The sequence below is a fragment of the Ipomoea triloba genome, chromosome 7, assembly GCF_003576645.1.
Source record: "Ipomoea triloba cultivar NCNSP0323 chromosome 7, ASM357664v1".
In the NCBI taxonomy this organism is placed as follows: domain Eukaryota; kingdom Viridiplantae; phylum Streptophyta; class Magnoliopsida; order Solanales; family Convolvulaceae; genus Ipomoea; species Ipomoea triloba.
In genome coordinates this window covers 3,355,914-3,377,526 of record NC_044922.1, presented here as the reverse complement: position 1 = coordinate 3,377,526, position 21,613 = coordinate 3,355,914, and the positions used below count along the sequence as shown (strand labels likewise).

At 29.4% G+C, this 21,613-nt stretch overlaps 1 protein-coding gene across 1 annotated transcript; it reads left to right on the top strand.

Moving 5' to 3' along the window:
• The first annotated feature begins 7,302 nt into the window (after nucleotides 1-7,302).
• On the top strand, nucleotides 7,303-9,487 carry LOC116023994 (protein PLANT CADMIUM RESISTANCE 2-like). The gene is made up of 4 exons (XM_031264880.1): nucleotides 7,303-7,761; nucleotides 8,233-8,304; nucleotides 8,822-9,040; nucleotides 9,209-9,487. The coding sequence occupies exons 1-4, from the start codon at nucleotides 7,446-7,448 to the stop codon at nucleotides 9,301-9,303; spliced, it is 702 nt and encodes a 233-aa protein (XP_031120740.1). The 5' UTR covers nucleotides 7,303-7,445; the 3' UTR covers nucleotides 9,304-9,487.
• Nucleotides 9,488-21,613: the final 12,126 nt, after the last annotated feature.

Sequence of the window (21,613 nt, the reverse complement as noted above, 5' to 3'; positions counted from 1 at the left end):
TTAGTTATAGACAACATAGATTGATTTATTTTCTTTGTGTGTTTTTTTTTTTGCCAATTAGGATTAAAAAATGAGTTTTTTCAAAAATGTACTTTAGAATAGCGGCTATAGGCTTTATTGTAAAAGAAACCAAAAAAAAAAAAAAGATGAAAAAAGACATAACATGTGTTGCTATTTAGGCAGCGTAATTCAGCAAAGGGATTAATCATTCTGCAGTATGATGATAGAGTTTAAAAAAATTAGGCAACGTAAGCAACAACAGTTAAACCATAGACCCGCAAGGTGGACAATTTATATACTGAATGGTCACAATTCAATTTGTAAATATTCAGTATATAAATTGTGAACATTAATATGTAAATTAATTTTACATGAACTCCCAAATCCTACTCTCATTTTCTACTCCATATGACATGACATGTCTTGATTGCTCAATTTAGTAGGGGTCATGATGTTTATCAATTCATTTTTTCTTCTTCCAATCAAATTTGAACACAAGTGGATTAAAAATTGAGAGAAATTTTAGAAGTACATGAAATATTTTTGTTGTGTATTTTGAACCAGCTTGTAAGATGGACCTGGATTTACAAAATAATTTCTCCAATTTTTATTGTTTGATAATGGAAGTCTAGTAAATTAAGCTGGGGGGGGGGGGGTTTTGAGTTTCACAGCCTAACAAATCTCCATTGTGGATAACTATCAAGTCGCGCTCTTACCATTTTCCTCATCCGCGTCACTGTACCGCCACACTCTCACGTGCAATAATCACTTTTGGTCCCGTGGCGACGACCTAATTTACCGTGGGACCCACCCCGGCAATCACGTGCCGACACGTCGCCGGCAGTGGGGATGGGTCCCTCGCGTGTATGTCATCCCCTTGCGACCGCCCAGCACATCAGTGATGAAGAGCAGGGCATCTCAGGTTGGACACGCGGTCATCACGTGACTGTTATTGACTTTTTAGTCCCTACGCAATTGATGATTCATGCAAATGGGTAAAGAAGAAAGTCAAGAATACCTTTTTAACCAATTTGAATGTTGGCATTGGCTTAAATAAGCCTAATGCAATAAAAGAGGTATCTATTGGATTGCCCTTTGGACCGTTCTATGTTGCACTTATTTCTTTTTTCTACAGTTTTTATTCTTCTACATGATGTGTAAATGTTTGATATTTTCAATTTTATATTTAATCACTTTATTCAACCTTGCTAGCTAAATTGTGTTGGTTTACTTTCTAGGTACAATTCATTCCAATTAAGAAGAAACTGAAGTGTTTTTTAACAAAATTTAAATTGAGTTTTGATCTTTAAAAAAAATAAATTATTGAAGGGTATAAGGAAGTATTTTGGAGCTTACTGGAAAGCAATGGACTGATGCTCGCCCATCAAAACCAGTACGTGTATGTGAACGCTCATCCCCTAAGGTGTCCCTCTTATTCCTTGTTTCCTATAAATGCACGATTTCACTCATTTCTTTATGTTTTGAAAGAGTTTCACTTAAAATATAACTTTCATTGAGCGTAGGCAACTCTTATATGAGTGTCATGAGAATTAGAAGCATTATTGCAGGAATAAATTAGATTTCTCGGGTATCGCCTCCATTTAATTGAGAAAATGACTACCTAAGTCAAAATTAATATTTCGTATTGAAAATATATAAAATAATTAAATTAAATAAAAATCATCGATACCAAAGGCCTTGTAGTCGAGCGACATAGCTGTAGCTACTCAAATGAGAGGTCTCAGATCCCCAATAATATTATAAAGAGCATATCAGTATTATATATGTTGTGGTTTATATTATTGATACGTGTAATTAAGGATCCAAATTATATGTTTTAATGCTAAATTAGGTACCCACAATTGCATTTAGTTATTGCACCTTAGGAGATGACATTTTGGCTAAAGAGTTCTATTTTGATTGCTTGTTCTTGAATTGGTTGAGTGATTATCTCATGGAAATGAATATGTTCACTCACATTCCTTTGGGTTGGAAAAATGGGAGTAATTCAGCTCCTCTGTAGGTAATCTTTCACACTCATTTAAGACCAAATTAATTATTTCATTTTAAATTGGCACTATGTGAATAAACACTTTGACACCTAAAAATCCCGCTCTACATTCTATTGTATTTCCAAATTTTTTTGCATTGTATTTATTTTTTTTGAAAACTCTTGCCTTGTCTTTATTTTACTACTATTTGATTGTGTTGAATTATCTCTCGTGACGTTAGGAATAGCTATAAATTAGTAGCTAGTGCTTAATATTTCACTTCCATGTGAATCGATAATCCTAGAATACTCAGGATATTTGTTTGTTGTATTTTGCTACAACCACCCATGATATAATTTGCCCGATTGAGTCCGCAAAGAGTTTTTTTTTTAATTTAATTAAATTGATTAAAAAATAAAGTGGTTAAATTTAAGAATATTTTATCTTTTAAAAAAAGTAAGATTAACATTGATACCTTATATAACCGAATAAAATATGTTATTTAGGTTATATCAAATACAGTGAATATTTATTCTCATAACATTCAATGCAACAAATATCTTATATGAATTATGATTGTGCATTTGTGCTAGATATAAAAATGAGTAATTCTACATGTACTCTCATTTTCTATGGCATGCTTTGATTGCTCAATTTAATAGGGAGCTATAATGTTTATCCATCTTTTTTCTTTCTCCAATCAAAATTGAACACAAGTAAGAATATAAGTTTGGAGTAAATTTTTGAAAATATATGAAGTATTTTTTTAAAAAAGAATCGATACTGTTATCACGGTAGAAAATGGAAATTTGATTCAATTTAATCAAATTAATGAAGAGTATAAATTTATTAAAGTTGAAAATAAAACTATTATTGATGGAGGAAAAAATAAATAAAAGTGAATGATAGGTGTGAGTTCGAGGTTCAGTGGAGACAATTGTTGAATCTTTGTGCTTCAGTAAGTTGAGAAAATAGCTATGAACAGATACTACATCGTAACAGAGTGAGTAGTAAAAAAAAAAAAGTGAATGATAATTTGATATGATATAAAAAAAAATGAAAAAATTAAGAAGTTGTTGCAGTTGGAAGATATTATCGGGGACATGGCATGCGTGGAGATAGGTGAGGGAGTAGGGTGGTGAGTGGGGGGTGGGGCCTACTTTATCCAAAACTGCCGCTTTTACCGGCAGCTTCTGAATGGGATGGCGTGCGGGTTTGAGGGGGCAGTGTTTGGGGCCTTTCATCCCTATCCAAAACCCGCCTCTTTGCCTTACGGGGCCCACCTTTATCCTTTTTTTCTTTTTTTTTTCCGACTTGGAATGTTCCAAACGCAACTTTCAACCACATTTCTTCATATTTTCTCCTTCCTCTCTCATTTCTCTTGAAACCGACATTTCTGTTTCCATTTCCCCTATTCAATTCTATCATCTCTCCGCAAATATTTGCCATTAGTTTTTTAGTATTTTAGGATTACAAATAGGAAAATGTATTCTCAATTTTGCATTATTTCATGGTTTTGATATTTGTAAAATAATGTTAAGGTTTAATATTTTTCACGGAGGTTTTAGTATTTTTAGTACGGAGTATCTGATTTTGAATAAAATTATTTAAATTGAAAGAAATAACCCTTGTGTTTTATTTGTCAAATGATCAAAGCTAGCACAATTTTACATAATTGAGGATGTAATTTAAAACGACGTTTGAAAAATAAGGGTACAAAATAATTATTCAGAATATTAATATATCATTTTTTGGGGATATAATTATATGTGTAGTTCAATTCGACTCTTAAATTTGAATCAAATTTTGTGTTATATTCATCAAAATATAAGTTTACATCTTTGTGGTCAAGTGGCACCCGGTGTCCCGATTAACACTCTCACATGATTGATGGGAGTGGAGACAACAGTTGACTCGTTGTGCTTCAGTAGGTTGAGAAAATAGCTATGAACAATACTACATTGTAACAGAGTCAGTAGTACTCAAAAAAAAAAAGTTTACATCCTTGTTAAAAGTCTTCTATCCAAAAAATTAATTAAAATATAAAAAGAGCCTTTTAATATCGTTACAAACTTGAAAACATTTACAAACTATATATTTGAATTTCTCTACAATTATATTTGCATTACCAAAAATAACAAGTATACTCTCAAACATAAAAACTCAAGTCAAATGTCATGAAAACTCTCTTTTAAAAGACAAACTAGAACTAGGAAAAAAAAATAAGTATATATTTAATCTTGTTGTGAACACTAGTATATAAATATTTAGAGACATATAAATCAGTTGAGACGCATTCTGTGGTTTATCTAATTTATTATATAGAAGTTATATGAGGAAACAATGAAGTAGTGGTGTAACCTCATCAAAATATGTTATCAAGATAGATATATATTCCTTGATAATTGATATAGTTGGGAAATTAAAGGAACAAAAGGTTAGTGCAACATTCCCATGTGATTGGTGAGCGGTTCTTCATCTCCCAAAGGTTGCATGGTTGGCTCACGCCTCTTCTTTGCCCACTGCCGATTTTGTTGACTTGTTTTTGTCCATCAATTACGAGCCTTCTCCTTCTTATACTTACTATCATACCATATTCTCCCCATCTAGATAGTGACAACAATTAGGGCAACTTTAATTTAGTCGACTTCGTTAAATAGTTGACTTCTTAGTCTACTTCGTTAAATAATTGACTTGGTAATAATAAGATTTTAAATATGATTATCTACGAGAGTTATTGATTCGTCTTTTCAATTTGAGCTAATTAACTACGAACAACTTAGGTTAATTTATCTTCTTTTGATCCTTTGGTAGCGTAACGTAACTATGATCACAAGACGAATTTCACCAATAATACATTTAGGTAGTGGCTGCTGAATTTCTTGTAAATAAAAAATAATGACAATAAATTAAGGTAGTACTGAAGCTGGTCAATTATAGACAACTTAAGTTAGTTTACTACTTTTTTTTTTTTTTTTGGAGTTTAAAAAAAGTTGGTTTACCTCATTGTGATTTTTTGTTGACTATTGTTAAAAAGCGAGATTCACTTATAATGTACCTTCAAGTAACACCTACGACCTTTTCCTTAAATCAAAGATAATTTGATAATAAATTTTAATTAATTTAAAATTAAGTTACTACGCAATTTTGCATGAGAACATTTTTAAAAAGTTTTTTTTTTCTTTCATAAATTTACATCTTTATACATCTCAACATTTTAACCATTTTTAAAATGTAACTTTACATAATTAATGGGTTAGTCCATTCTCTTGCTTCCAATAAATATAAAGTACTCACATCACATGTCACACTATTAGTAAAATAAATGTTTTATATATTTATTGGTTATTTGTAAATTGATCGGCCTACTACAAAGTAATTATATAAAGTAGTGTCAAATATTGAAGTATTTAAAAAAAAATCCATGTAGCATTTTGTCTTGAATAATATTGACTGGAAAGACTACTTAAGAGATAAAATGGTAATAGATGGTAACAAATATTACTTTGTTACTATAGAGAATCAATTATACTAGTAAAAAACTTGTCTTACAATTTAAAAGATCTTTCAACTTTCAAGCAATAGAAATGGGCTTATGTAAGTGTTATGGGCTTATATGGTACACTATCTATTGTGTAAAACCCATTTAGTCAGAGGCCCATATATCATATTATTACCCTGGAATATGTTTTTTTTTTTTTTTTTAATTTAAAGGAAAGTGAAATTTCATTAAGAGCATCCATTATAGGTTTTTATTTTTATTTTAAAAGTTATTGGAATAGTAAATAGTGAGGTGGAAGAAAGAGAAAGGAGAGAGAGAAGGGCAAAGTATCATATGCAAAAACAAAGTTTTTGGAATAGTAACCAAAACAAAGTCAGAGCTCTGTTGTGCGTGTTGGCGGACTTGTCGCCCACTCATGCGCGTGCACTGCATGCATCCGACAAAGCTATTTTTTAGTTTTTTAAATCATATTTATTTTTTTTCCCTCCCTCATGTCTTTGGAATTTTGCTTGATTTGTTTAAAAAAAAAATGTATCTTGTTTTTGCTACTTTTAGGTATCAAAAATATTAAATATGGAATAGCAAGAAAGGTATTACTTTGCTGATAAATGAAAAGATTAAAAAGTACATGCACTGAACCATTTGAATAAAGCATGTGCATATGTGGTCCAATTCAATATACAATTTTTTTTTTAAATAAATACTTTAAGCCATATTCCACATCTAGGAGAAAAGGGACATTGGAAGAAAAGGTAGGAAAATACGGCTTGGTTTCCAAGTTTTACATTGTACTTTTAGTTGTTCACTTAAATTTTTTTTGTTGTTATTGGATTCACGTGATTAAGATAGCTTATCTCTTGCCATATTAGTGAGTAAAAGTGAGGAAAGAGTGTTAGAATTCGAAAATGTATACTCATTTTGATCTCTGACCTCATCTCGGGCAATGTTTGGCAGCTTGGGCCCTACAAATAGGGAGTCCTATCACAATTTACACATTGTAAGGTGGACATATATATCACAATTTACACACTGAATGTTCAAAATTCAAATTGTGAACATTTAGTTGTGAACATTCAGTATGTAAATTGTGAATATTCAATATGTAAATTGTGTATGTTAGACCCAAATCCACAAAATAATTTGCCCTATTAACCACTCATCATCTTTTCTCATGACATTTGACTTCTTTTGTCAATTTTTTTTTTCACTTGCCTAATTAATCTAAAAGTTATAATAGCTTTTTATTGAGGCTAGATTTGTATCTCACACTCGAAGTTGAGACCCTTTTTTATTTTTGTTTTTAGTTATAATGGAAAAGAATCTTACAACACAACGTCTTATTTGTTTAATATTTACATGTGTTATATATTTTACTCTTGATTATCCAGTCTTATAATATAATGTAATCACAATATAAGGGATTAGTAGAAGAAAGTGCACATCTTTGTCTTAATATTGTATGATTTCTCATACTCTTTTACTCGAGAAATGGTTATAAAAATTGTTACAAGGACCATTAAATAATAGTACAAAATTGAGTGTGTGAATATAAGAAAAAATATGAGAATAGTTGTTTATGTAAAAAATAAAAATAAAAAAAAAATCTCAGTCATTCATCTTAAAACAATACAAATGTCAATTATATTCAATACTACGAAATATGTCATATTTGATTATATTCTCCCGCTACCATAGAAATTTCAATAGATGTGTGTGTCTACGTGTAGAGAAAGGGGTGCATGTATATATTTGCATTATATAAGCAAGTATATATATATACACATTTCTAGGATTTGGAGATAACTTTGGTGAAGGGGATGGAAATCATATCCCTATTCACTAAAACCTTAGAAAATTTAGATTATCTCAAACAATCTTTTTTTTTGTCTTCAATTTCCGATAGTTTAATCCATCCCAATTCATTTTCCGGCCGTTTGCAATTCCGTTAAAATATGAATGAAAAGGAACCCAAAGTTAAAGAAGATGGGGAAAATTCTCTCGCGACGGCGCCTCCGGTCACGATGGCGATGCCAATTTACGATCCTAACATGACCGCCGTTTGGCCGCCGCCGCCGCCGTATTATTACCCGCCAATGCCGATGGCTCCGCCACCGGGTCCGTACTATTTCGCGCCATACCCGCCGTATTACAACCAACCGCCGATGGAAATGGGTGGCTACGATCCGTACAATCCTGACGTTTCACTAACGCCGTTAACGCGTGCCTGGTCCACACAGCTTTTTGAATGTTTCTCGGACATCAAAATTAGTGAGTTTTTGCTTCATTAATTAATAGGAAAAATAGTCATATTTTTTTTTTTTTGAAGTAAAATAGTCATATTTTCGTTTATACATTTATACAAAATAGGAAAAATAGTCACATTTGCATTACATTGTTAGTTTGTTAGTTAATATATATGGATAAAATTGTAATATATAATTTTAAACAACTAAAGATACTGTTAAGCGGTTAAGGAATAAAATTGTCAAAACTGCCACATTGCAAAATATTAAAATGTTAATAATGTTTTCATCAATAATTGAAGAATTAAAATTACTATTTTCTATAAATACATGGATGAAAAATATTATTTTCATATTAATTGAATTCGCACAAAAATAAAGATGTTAGAATTAAATGATGTGTTTCATCTCAACTAAAAATCTAAACTAACAGTTGAATTAAATTTATGTTTTAAATATTGTACGTTATTGTTTTACGGGATACTATATATTGCAGGTTTCATAACATTTTTTCTGCCATGTGTGACGTTTGGGAAAATTGCTGAGTTTATAAACGAAGGACATACAAGTAAGTCTCCCAACTGTAAACCAAACTTAAAAATAAGTTATTAGAGTCGTTAAAATGGACTTAATTCGTAGAATTAGTTTATCAAATCCAACTAAAGGGACTGAGCAGACTTTGAGTTCTATGGCTTGCCAAATTGCATGGGCAAGCTCATCTATTGGGTGTGTATAAGTGTATTAATAATTAGTACATTATATAAATGATTTGCAATTAACTTATGAATTAATAGATTATGTATATGATTATTTATTAGGACTTATTACTTTATTATTAGTTATTATTGTGTTTAATAAATTACAAATGCATTATTGTATGTTTAAACTATTCAAATTATTTTAGTATGCACATATTAATTTTTTATATTAAATTTTAAATAAATTTGTAACTTTAGAAATTTGGCAAGACCCGCCATAGCCCCTCGATCTAACTGGCAGGTCCTGCGTGGCTAGCTCACTTTGATCGTTCTATAAGTGATAATGAAATAATGTTGGTTTTTCTTTGACATTTTCATACATGGCAGCATGGTGGGAACATGCACTAGTGTTTGCGTTCTGTCAAGTTGTAACGTTGTCCCAAGGATCCGTAATCTACTCATGCTACTATCGGACTAAAATGAGGAACAAGTACGCATTGAATGGCAACATATTCATGGATTTCCTCGTAAATTTCTTATGCATGAAACTGTCGCTTTGTCAACAATATCGTCAACTTGATCGTATGGGATTCGACGTTGGCTTAGGTAAATATATGCATGTATGTGTTAATGATGATTGTTGGATTTTGCTATGGAAAAATCAAACTTTTAAATATATTTTTTTTCAATCTTTTGAAACGTAATTAAGTCCTTAATTAAGAGATTAAAAATAGAGTTTTTCCTTTTCCTAATTTAGTTGATTTGTTTATCAAGGATGGCATGCATATATGGAGAAACAGAGAATAAATGCAACGGAAGCTGCAATTCAGTTTATGCCCCCAATGATGGATCATGGGATGTATAGATAAGAAGAAAAATACTTTAAAATATTTAAATGGGATAAATTTTCTTTAATGTAATGTTTTGGTAATTAGTTAATCAAACCGTTAAGTCAAATTAATCCCATTGAAATATGTATAGTGTTACTCTTACAGGGATGTACAAATTAATTAATTAAAACAAAGAAAAATGTGAAGTATTGGCCCTCTAAAATGACCTTACAAATTAATTAATTTGTACTTCAAACTTTTTCTTGGCATTGAGTAACTGTTTCGTCACGCATTAACAAAAATCGAATAGGTGAAAGAACCTTTCAAGATTAAGTACCTAAAGCTAATGTAGAAAGTATCACTAACAAAAATGTCTAATACTTTTTTCTTTTTCTTTTTCTTTTTTTTTCTGAAAAAAAAATTGTAGATAAAGTGTTAAAAATTTTCCTTTAAATAATATAATACAAAATGTAACTAAATTTGAATTTGAGTCGAGTGGTTACCCAAATATGGCTTCTCAATGGTAACTAAATTCAATTTAATCATTTAGTAAATCCAGCAACATTGGGGGCAATGACCTCTTAAGAAGATGAAGGTCCAGTATGAACCACTAGCTGTGGGGTCCTGTGGCCCATTATAGTGGGCTATAGATACATTACTAGGTAGTTTTGACCAAACTATTTTATTAGACAAATTATTGTGTGGACTAGAGTCTAAAATGACGTCATTAAATATTATGCGTTAGGATAATGTACTTATGTGTTATAATAATGTATTTTATGTGTTAGAATAATAAAACTTTTGAGGTAAAATAATGTTTTATGAGTTAGAATAATGTACATTATGAGTTATAAAAATGTATGTTGCAGCATGTGGCGTGAAAAAAAAATGTACGAAACGGCGTCATTTTTAAACCGTGGTCCACGCAACTATGTGGACCACAACCCACGCAATAACACTTTATACTATAGATACATTTTATACTATCCAGGTAAGACCAAGTCACGCCCAATTTGGTTCTCCTTACAGTAATATTAGCAATATGTTTACTAACATTCCTAAATTATTGATTTCAAATTTTTTTTTTAAATAAAAATTGTATATCGTTTATACAAACATCTATAGGTAATTTATTATTATTTTTTTAAAGTTAGCTTTTGTGAAGTTATAAGCCAATCTAACATGTTAGTCTTATAAGCTAACTTAATTTATTTTTTGCTTTTTTAATACTTACTAAATAATTCTAAATCTAGAAGTTTTTTTTTTTAAATGACTAAGTCAATAATAAGAAATATGTCATCATTTTGGTGCTGTCAAAAGGACTTCTAATTTACTCATTTTTCTACAAATTCACTAAATTTTCAAACACAATACCATCGCCAAACTTATTAAGTTTTGAAATATATTATAAGTTCTAGACAATAGACTTGGAATGTTAATTCAACCAATGAAACAAGTGTAATGAAAAAGATGTCAAATCTGGAAAGGTGGAATACAAAATCACCAATGGTAGATAAAGTGTGGTTGGTTAAAGCTGTCCAAACTCATAAATTATGTCATCTAAGAACTAATAAGTTAGGTTTATAACGATAACTAAAAAATATTCATTTCAAATATTTGATGAAACTAATGAGATTATTTTGATTTAAGTTTTTTTTTTCCTACTATACTCTATATTATATTATTTTTCTCCCTCAAAACACCATGTATTCTGTTAACTATTTATTATTAATCTTAACTTACTCATTGATCTCTATAAGAAATGTCTTAGGTTAACTACTTAGGGAGAATTTGTTAACAAAGAGAGTATTCAAATAATCCAAGAAATTGAAATGGAAAACTACATGCATCTTAATATCTCTGGGCTACATCGCAGTTGTTAACCTTAAAGGTAAATTGTATTTATTTATTAAGATGATTTAAAATGTATAGATTTTTACTACATTATCTAATTATTCCTTAAACAAACTAGAAATCTATCTATCCACAAGAACTCATTCAACAATAATGGTTAAACCAAAAGTACAACGAGCAGAACACCTAAATGACTGATATACTTTTATGTTGATAATAATATGTAAATGGTAATTAGACCATTATCTTATGTAGCTACATTTAAAACTCATTATTAAAAATGTCAATGTAGGATACTAGAACATGGTGACGCACTTGAAGCATTAAAAGTGTATTCAATATTTTTAAACTTTAATAAATTGAACTTCTTTTTCTGTTTTTTATTCAATATTTTTAAACTTTAATAAATTGAACTTCTTTTTCTGTTTTTTATTCAATATTTATAAACTGTATAAATTTAAACTTCTTTTCTATTCTTTATTTTTCATATTTATTCTACAAATTTATAAGTATATAATAATATATTCAATATATGACATAGAACCACTAATTACAATAATAATACTTTTTATACTATGAGGTGTATGTAGATGAGATAATACAATTTTTTTTTGAGTAATATTCATGAAGAAGAGTTTTGTTATGCTTTGCCGCCATTGACATGTCCTCAACATGAATATGATCGCGACTTTGTCAAACGGTGGAATGAATATCACATATAGAGCAAGGGGAGAGGAGATTCGATCTTGTCAGAATGTAATAGAGAGAGAAAGGAGACAACTATGCATATTAGAGAATATAGGACAGACTAATAATAATAGCTCAAAAGAAAGAAAAAAAAAAGGACAGACTAATAATTGTTTTACAGGGACCACCATAAATAAGTATCATGTACTTCCTGTCTACTTGTCTAGTACAGTGTCTATAAAGCCACGAGCATTAAAATTATGAAACTAAGAGCATCATTATCAATTGAAATATTTCGCGGTAATTGAGGAGTTTTTGTAAGTGTGTTTAGGAAAGAGAAAATGGGGAGGGATGAATAAAAAAAACAAAACAAAACTGAAATAAAAAAAAATATTAAAATCTGTGTTCTGTCAGGCGCGCCTGACGCGCACAGCAGAGTTGTTCCATTGTCCCATGTCTGCAAATTTACTGTTCCATGCACCCCATTTTGCAGAAGCAACCCACCCATTCTCTCTCTTCTCATTTTTGATTTCTCTCCCCTGCCATGTAGGCTTTGGACTGACATTATCCCCACCAATAACCATTAGTGGGGATGCTCTAAGGATGTCCTCATCCTAGCAAGTGGAAGACTTGCTAGGTGAGGTGGCATTGATGTGGAATTTTGTTTATTTTTTTGTTTATTTATTTTTTTTTGTCCATGTGTCTTGCAAGCTTTTTAAGGCCCTTCTCATTAGTCAATTTTAGCACAAAAATTAAGGAAACAAACTCACAACTTATATTTTGAACAAATGGGAAGGTGTCCTTTTGCCTGAAACTTTTCTCCTGCAATTTGGAGATTTTGCAGGGTTATGGTGGTCCCACCATTTAAAGGTTCCGCGCCCAGGCGGGCGCGTGAATATATATATTTTTTGGTTTTTGTTTTGTTTTTTTTTCCTTTTCTTTTTTTCCTCCACTCTCATTTTATCTCTCATAATCATACCTGCAAAATCCCCTTAAAATTCCATACTATTGAGGAGGGCCTAATTAAGAAAGCTTGCAAGACTGACAAAGGCTGCCATCTTTGTACTATTTTGGCAGCAGCAAAAGCTGCCATAAATTATTATTTTTTCTTTTTTATTATTTTATTATTATATATAATATAAAATGAAAGTGGACCCCATTTTTAAAAATTGTCAAATTTGCAGGGATGTAGAATAAATAGTAGAAAATTTATAAATTTGATGATGTGGAAGTGGGACCCATTTTATAAAGTGAGAGAAATTTTTGGGACCCATTTTAGTTAAAATATTATATTATGATTTGCCAATTATTACATTAAAATGAGATTTATCTTGTGTACACTTTAAGATAGTAACTAATCAAAATAGTGTGAGATACATGCATGTAGTATTATTTGGACTCAGTACACCTAATGACCGATTGTTACATCAAAGACTATGGTCCACCATAACCAATTGTTATTATGTATTATGGACTCTGGTAAAAAAATTATGTATATGCAGTTAAATTAGTATATATATTATGTGTCAGATAATAAATATTTTATTTATGAGTATTATTATACTTTTCATTTTTCCCGACCTGTTTAACAGATAAGAATTAGTACTCTGTTATAATGTAGTATCTGTTCATAGTCAACAGTTACCTCCACCGAGGTTCGAACCCAGAATTAGTACTCTGTTATAATGTAGTATCTGCTCATAGTCAACAGTTACCTCCATCAGTTACCTCATCCATGTGAGAGTGTAAATCAGGACATCAGGTGCCATTAGACCACAAGGTCTTTGACATTTAGAGACTTTGTTTTGAGTCAATCTATCATTACCACATTATTAGCAAATAACTCAAAAATAAAGTAAAAAATAAAAAGTATATATAATATAACTCCTAATTTTAGGATTCTTACATTACAACTTAATTAATTTCGGTGTTCCCCTCATACGGTCCCAAATTTGAATCAAAGTCAATTCAGTATAAATTAATGAGATATAATAAGTTGGTTGAAGTTACTCCTTATCTGTAGTGCAAAACTTAAATTCTAACTTATTAGGAGTTTCTTTTTATGATTTGGTTTTGTATGACTTAGTTGGTTTTTCCATGTGTCTATCTCTTTTATCAAGCGATCTACTAATTGAGCAGCTCATAATCTAGCTCGGGAGTTCGTTTCTAAGCTACGTTGTGACGAAGGGTTTTCCAACCATCCTCCTTTTCTTTGTAATGTACTTTCGGATAATTTAAGTAATGAAAATTAGATGTTAGCTATTTTATAAAAAAAAAAAAAAAAAAGTTCGTTGAAGTTGACGATGGGTTTGGTGTAATCATTATATTATGTACATGATCTATGTTTTATGATCACTGATATATATGTTCATTTTTAGTATATTGAAGTTTTGAAGATTTATTTTTGATATACCGAATGTTAATTTCTAATATAGTGTAGATTTATCTTTTGTATGTTATCTAAAAATAAATTTTTAGTACATTAAAAATGAACATCTATTATACTAAAAATGAACATTTATCAACGATCAACATTCCAATATGAGTCATGAACCAAAATATATTTTTTCGGTTCCTATCTCAATTATGAAATCAGGGTTTGATCTTATGTTGAAATTTTTTGTATTGTGTACTTTAATACTATTATTACTTGTATTTGTTGAATAAGCATTGTTTAGCATGTGATGAATTGTGATGATGTGAAATTTAATAGGGTAGCAACAACTTGTTTTTTTTTTTTTGTTTTTTTTTTTGTTTGTTTGTTTGTTTGAAAGACAACAACTTGCTTTATATATATATATATATATATATATATATATATATATATATATATATATATATATATATATATATATATATATATATATATATATATATATATATATATATATATATATATATATATATATATATATATATATATATATATATATATATATATATATATATATATATATATATATATATATATATATATATATATATATATATATATATATATATATATATATATATATATATATATATATATATATATATATATATATATATATATATATATATATATATATATATATATATATATATATATATCAACTTAAAAATTTATTTTAGTGCCTTCTATTCTAGGGCATTGTCAAAAGAAAACAAAGATGATGATTATAGAGGAAATCATCTTTTCTTCTTTTTTTAATCACTTCCCTGACAAAAATACCATCTTCTTTTTCATTTTAGGAAAAAGAAAAAAGTCACATATTTTCTTTTTAATCACAGCTTTTGAGCATATAAAACACAATATTATATAAAAAAAAAATTATTTCTCTTGTTACATCAAAGGAATCAAACTAAGCTACAAATTTTGAGATAAGTTACTTTTCTGTAAATTCACAAAATGGGGTAACTTTAAATTTTGTAGTTTGTAAAATTCTCGTGAATTGAGCTTTGCAATATTAGGCCTTCCTGGAGATTTTGAGGAGTTTTTCTAAGTGTGATTAGGAAAGAAAAAAATGAGAAGAGATGAAAAAATAAAAAAGAAAAAAATAAAACGAAATAAAATCTAAAACAAAAAATAAAAAATGAAAAGCACAGTGCTTTACGCGCCCAGGGCGCCTGATATTCACGAATCTGTTGGGCTTGCAGATTGTACGCAAGTGACAGCAACGCACCTAGAATATGTCTGTTATTTTCAATGGTGGGTCCCATTATATCTGAAAAATCCCCATATTAACTGAGCAACCCTGCATCCCCTCTCTCTTAATCCTCTCTCATCCATGTGGCTTGCTTTTTTCTTAAAATTTGTGCAAAAGTCACAAATGGAGAAGGCCTTATAATCAAGAATGTGAAAGATATATAAGTATGGACAATAGTTTCATTATAACAACACTAAAATATCATTTTAATTATAATTACCACAACAGGTTCATTTGATAATATATACATATAGTGGTTTGAGCTCTAATATTTAGTTTCATTTTATAAACACAATACGTTTATTACATCAACACTAAAACGTCATTTTAATGATACTACATATTCATTTGACAATATACATATTTGTGGTGTATTATGACTATTATCATGATCCACATAGCTGTATAGACTATGATCCATTATATAAGGATTGATAATTTGCCTAGGTAACTATTCACCCACTTATTAAGAGCATCTTCCATAGTTGTGATTTTTTGATGAGTTTTTGCAAGTGTGACTACAATAGAGAACGAAGATGGGAAGGAAAAAGAAAAAAGGGAAAAAAAGAGCAAATCAGACCAAAATGATACAGAAGATTTTACAGGTCCAGGGGTGCACAAACTACACACGCCAACTGGGCCCGCAAGTTGTGCTAAACGTGCGAACAAGGCGCAACTTTTTTCTCCACGCGGGTCCCACATTTTCATACCGAAAATCACACCTTTTACAAGAACCACATTTCTTTTCTCTCCTCATCACCCTCACTCCTCCCCATCATCGTTGCTTTCTCAAAAAAATCACTCAAAAATTTCTATTGGGGATGGCCTATGTAATTGTAGAAGTAATGATTGAAATGATTTTTTTTATTTAAATTTATAAAATCTCACATTAAAAAGAGAACAAAAAAAAAAAAACAAAAGAAGAATGGAACAGATTAAAGGTTTCGTCGCGATCACGTCGCAGTAAACCAAATATGTAACAGATAGCGACGATATTTTGGGCAGCACTCCAAGAATGGAAAATGGACCACCGCTGCATGCAACGTTTTGGAAGTATATAATATATATTGCCCATTACATACTTGGAAAAAAAAATTGAGAAGGAAAATAAAAGAAATTAAAATAGAAGTTGTGTTCAAGTTGGCTTTATTTTCCGTCTACCAAATGAAAACTATTTTCCAACTACATTTCTACCTAAATTTGGAAAGCTTTTCAAAATAATTCCCTATCTGAAAAATAAAAAAGAGTTTGAAAAAAATTCTTCATCACTACTTTATAGTCTTCCATGATAAAATTCAAATACTCTTATCGGAACAGTGTTGTTTATCCTTATTAAACAATTAATGTGAACTGCCGTCTTACGCCGCAACCAAACGTTACACTATAGACTTCTGACCAATTATTTAGGTTGTTCTAAAACTGTACACTTCATCTTTAAAAAAAATAAAAACTGAATATTAAAAAATGATATTGTAATTTCAAAAGCCTTTTCAATTCTTCAGAAGAAATGATTGACAAATTGAGTGGATGGAGTATAATTCTAATCGAATAGAGTCTACGATTTACTTTTTTTATCTGTAATTTTTGAGTTATTACTTAAGAGCGGGATTTATTCATGTATACATCAATAATTGTGAATTTTTATCGGTCCAAAAAAAAAAACTTCAAAACACGTGAAGCTCTGATCGTTGATACCATTCAAACGCCAATCTAACTAACCATGGTTTGAAATGGACTTATGATTACCTTTAATTTATGGTTTATCTACCTCACTTTTGGTTGGTTGGGGTTTGGTAATGCTCAATACTATTCTAATGAATCATGTACCATACATGTGTTGGTGTTTTATGCTGTAGGTGTGATTTTTAATTTTTCTTTTTACACCTTTAATGGGATGTGACAATTTAATGTATAAAAAGAGCGTATGTAACTAATTATTAGTAAATTGTACTTTTACCCTCTTGACATTTTATAGAGAAAATGATGTTGTTCATTCTTATATATATTTATATGAAATAATGATCTAATCACTCAATTGTAGACGTGAACATTATATTGCCAAGTAGCTTATAAGTTGTAACTCAACGACACATCTGTAAATCTCCTAAATTGGATGTCATAGGTTCGAACTCTAGTTCTCAACGCTAGATTATAGCCATTACTTTTTTTTGAGTAGTGTTGACTCTATTACAATGTAATATCTGTTCATAACTACTTTCTCAACCTACTAAAGCACAAAGAGTCAATATCGCCTCTACTGAGGCTCGAACCACCTCTTCCATATGAGAGTGCAACTGGGTGCCACTAGACTACAAGGTCTTGACTTTATTGTCATTATTTAAAGATATTTATGGAATAAATCTTATTTTTTATGTAGTAACCAGTAAATCATATAATAAATATTATTTTAGTAAATAAAATTTTAAAAATAAAAAGCAAATACAAAAAGAATTTGTGCAGCTACACGTGCCCGTTTAGATGATTGACAGGTCAAATCAATAAACAATGGACATCTTCCGATCGGTTCCTCATTTGTTTCCACTTGCTTTTAAAAGCACACCATCTTCGCTGTCATCTTTTGGAGAACCATTTAATGATTGAAATATGGTATACTAAAATTATTGTTTATTGTTTACTTGTAGAGTTGACAATTTTATAAAAGAAAATCTCTTTTTTTTTTTTTTTTTTTTATTGATACTTATGAATGGAATAACCCTATCTAATGGGAAGTAATAAACTAATAAATGAAAAATGATGATTTTCTGGCCTTTATTATTTTTCACCCTCTAACATTCATCATTGATATTACAAAGTTAAAAGTGCCTACTAAACTAAAAATTTGAATAATCAAATTATTGGTAAAAAAAAATTCTCACATCAAGCGTTTAAAAAAAATTAAAAATGAGGATGAGCCTAACATGATTCTAATTAAATATAAAAACAAAATCTAATACGATATAAACACACACAAACGCGTGTGTGTATATATATATATATATATATATGTATATATATGCAATTAATATTAGGGACTAGTTTTTGTATAATGTCAATAATTGTACTTTGTATAAGTTACTATTTACGCAGTGTGGTTGCTGGTGAAACGCATACCTACTTAATTTATTATTCTTTTTTGTGTGACCAATTATAGTCAAAAAAAAAGTTACTATTGTAACATAGTTACATATTCTCTCTCATATATTCTCTTTCATTCACCTTACAAAAAGCTCCCCAAAAAATTACTATTACTGTTCTCTAAAGCTAAAGGAAATATATACAACTATTTATAAACTTCAAAAACATAAAGGGAGAAATCGGGCTTTCGTGTTTCAAACCCAACATAATTCATGTTCTCATGGAAGCTTTGAAAAAAAAAATACTAGAAATGAAATGTAATAGCTTACAAATTATATAGAAAAGATAAACTACACTAAAAAGGTCATGTGCGATGGACTCAACCAACAATATATTGATAATATGCAAACTCACGCTTAACCACCGATAATAAGGTAGTAACCACGGGAATCATTTTAACACAAATAATATATTTCTTAAATAATAATTTTTTTTTGTAATTCTGTATTACATGCTAAATTTAGTAAGTATTTATGTGAATATATACCCATTAATATTAACTATAAAGTTAATATGATGGGGATATGGAAAAAAAAAAAACAAAAAACTATAAAGTCTATGATGGGGATATGAACCGTGAACGGATTGAGCAAATCCGATTCATTTATTTAATGGATAAAATTTTTACATTTGGAACTGACTTAATAGTTAATGCTCCGTATAAGGTAACGTATTCATACTTTACCGTTATCTTTAATAATGACGTTCTCCTAAATTTTAAAAAATAAAGGCAAAAGGGTCAAATAGGCCCATGTACTATCATTGATTGTTCATCTAGCACCATGAACTAAAATATGGTCCATCTAAGTCATTATACTCTTAATTATTTTTCATCAAGCATTTTTAGCCTATTTCTAACAAGTAACCCATCTAATTTGATGACATGGAAAAATAAAATTAGAAAAATGATGACATGTTATTTATATTGATGTTTTGGATGATTTCTATCATATTTCATTAATGAAAAAAATAATTTCTTGCAATGAAATATGGTAGAAATCAAAATTGTTATATAAAGTTTTAACTACATGAGTGTATATATAGCGGGTATTCACTATCGTTCAGCAATGAGATTTCATGAAAATTGATATATGAAAATTAAATATTTTTTTTATAATAACTTAAATATATTGTATTGGGTAAATTTTATTTTATTTTAAAAATAAATTAATATTTTTGAATTTTTGGATAATTGAATAACTTATATTGTATTTTTTGATGATTTATTGGAAAGAAATAGGGCAGAAATCAAAGTAGCTATATAAAGTTTCAACTACAGTGTACTGTGTATGTATAGCGGAGTGATTTCTTGGAGGCCACCTTTTTTTTTCAGCAATTAAATTTAAAAATAATTAAGAAATACTAAATAAAATAAGAAGAAAAAAAGGCAAAATGGTCAAATAGACCCATGTACTAACACTGATTGTTCATCCAACACCATGAACTAAAATATGGTCCATCTAAGTCATTATACTCCTAATTATTTTTCATCTATCATTTTTAGACCATTTCTAACAAGTAACCATCTAATTTGTTGACATGGAAAAATAAAATAATAAAAAATGATGACATGTTATTTATATGAATGTTTTGGATGATTTTACCCTATTTCATTAATGAAGAAAATGATTTCTTGCAATGAAATAGGGTAGAAATCAAAGTTGTTATATAATGTTTTAATTATAGTGACTGTGTATGCATAGTGGGATATTCAAAATTGTTTGACAATGAAATTCCATGAAAATCGATATATTAAAATTAAATATAATAACTTAAGATATTATATTGGGTAAATTTTATTATTTTTTAAAAAATAATTTAATTTTTATATAACAATTTTCATGGAATCTCATTGTCGAACGACACTGAATACCCCGCTATACATATACAGTACACTGTAGTTGAAACTTTATATAACAACTTTGATTTCTGTCCTATTTCTTTCCAAGAAATCATCCAAAAATACAATATTTTAAGTTATTCAATTATCTAAAAATCCAAAAATATTAATTTATTTTTAAAATAAAATAAAATTTACCAAATAAAATATATCTTAAGTTATTATAAAAATAATTTAATTTTCATATATCGATTTTCATGAAATCTCATTGCCGAACGATAGTGAATACCCCACTATACATACACTCATGTAGTTAAAACTTTATTTAACAAATTTGATTTCTACCATATTTCATTGCAAGAAGTTATTTTTTTTTCATTAATGAAATATGGTAGAAATCATCCAAAGCATCCATATAAATAACATGTCATCATTTTTTCTAATTTTATTTTTCCATGTCATCAAATTAGATGGGTTACTTGTTAGAAACAGGCTAAAAATGCTAGTTGAAAAATAATTAGGAGTATAATGACTTAGATGGACCATATTTTAGTTCATGGTGCTAGACGAACAATCAATGATAGTACATGGGCCTATTTGACCCTTTTGCCAAAAATAAAAAGTCAATACTTCATCCACTCGTAGGAGTCGTAGGTACCGTATGAATCTTGTCATAAACATTAATGATTTGAAATTTTGTGTATAGAAGTGTATAATTTGATATTGAGTCTCGAAATTAGATTGACTTGTTATATTTTTGTACATGACTTAGGACCAAGTTCATAGGGTCTAAAATATAATTATTTCCTTTAGCGATCAGAGAATACACAATCCTTATCCGAAAAAATGCATTGAGTAAATTCCTACTTAGTAACCCTAGCGACAAAGAATCACAATAAAATAAATCAATTTAGGTTACCAACAACGCCCTCAAAGTCAAGGTTACAATTCTTAGGAGCCAACTAAGCTTGGAAGCAAGGCCAAGGATGAAACCAAGCAAGGCAAGGGGCAATTCAAGATGGAATAATTATGGTGCTTATAGGGAGATTGGGAGAATGATTAATATAACTACGACAAACAACGAAGAGGTACATGGTAACCAAGCTTCCTAGGTCATCCCAAGCTTTGCAAGGTGGAGCCTATC

Bases quoted from the DNA above. Each gene is read 5' to 3' on its own strand.
- LOC116023994 (XM_031264880.1), top strand. From the start codon at position 7,446: ATGAATGAAAAGGAACCCAAAGTTAAAGAAGATGGGGAAAATTCTCTC. The intron at 7,762-8,232 runs GTGAGTTTTTGC...TATATATTGCAG, and splicing joins TTTCTCGGACATCAAAATTA to GTTTCATAACATTTTTTCTG. The intron at 9,041-9,208 runs GTAAATATATGC...TTGTTTATCAAG, and splicing joins GGGATTCGACGTTGGCTTAG to GATGGCATGCATATATGGAG.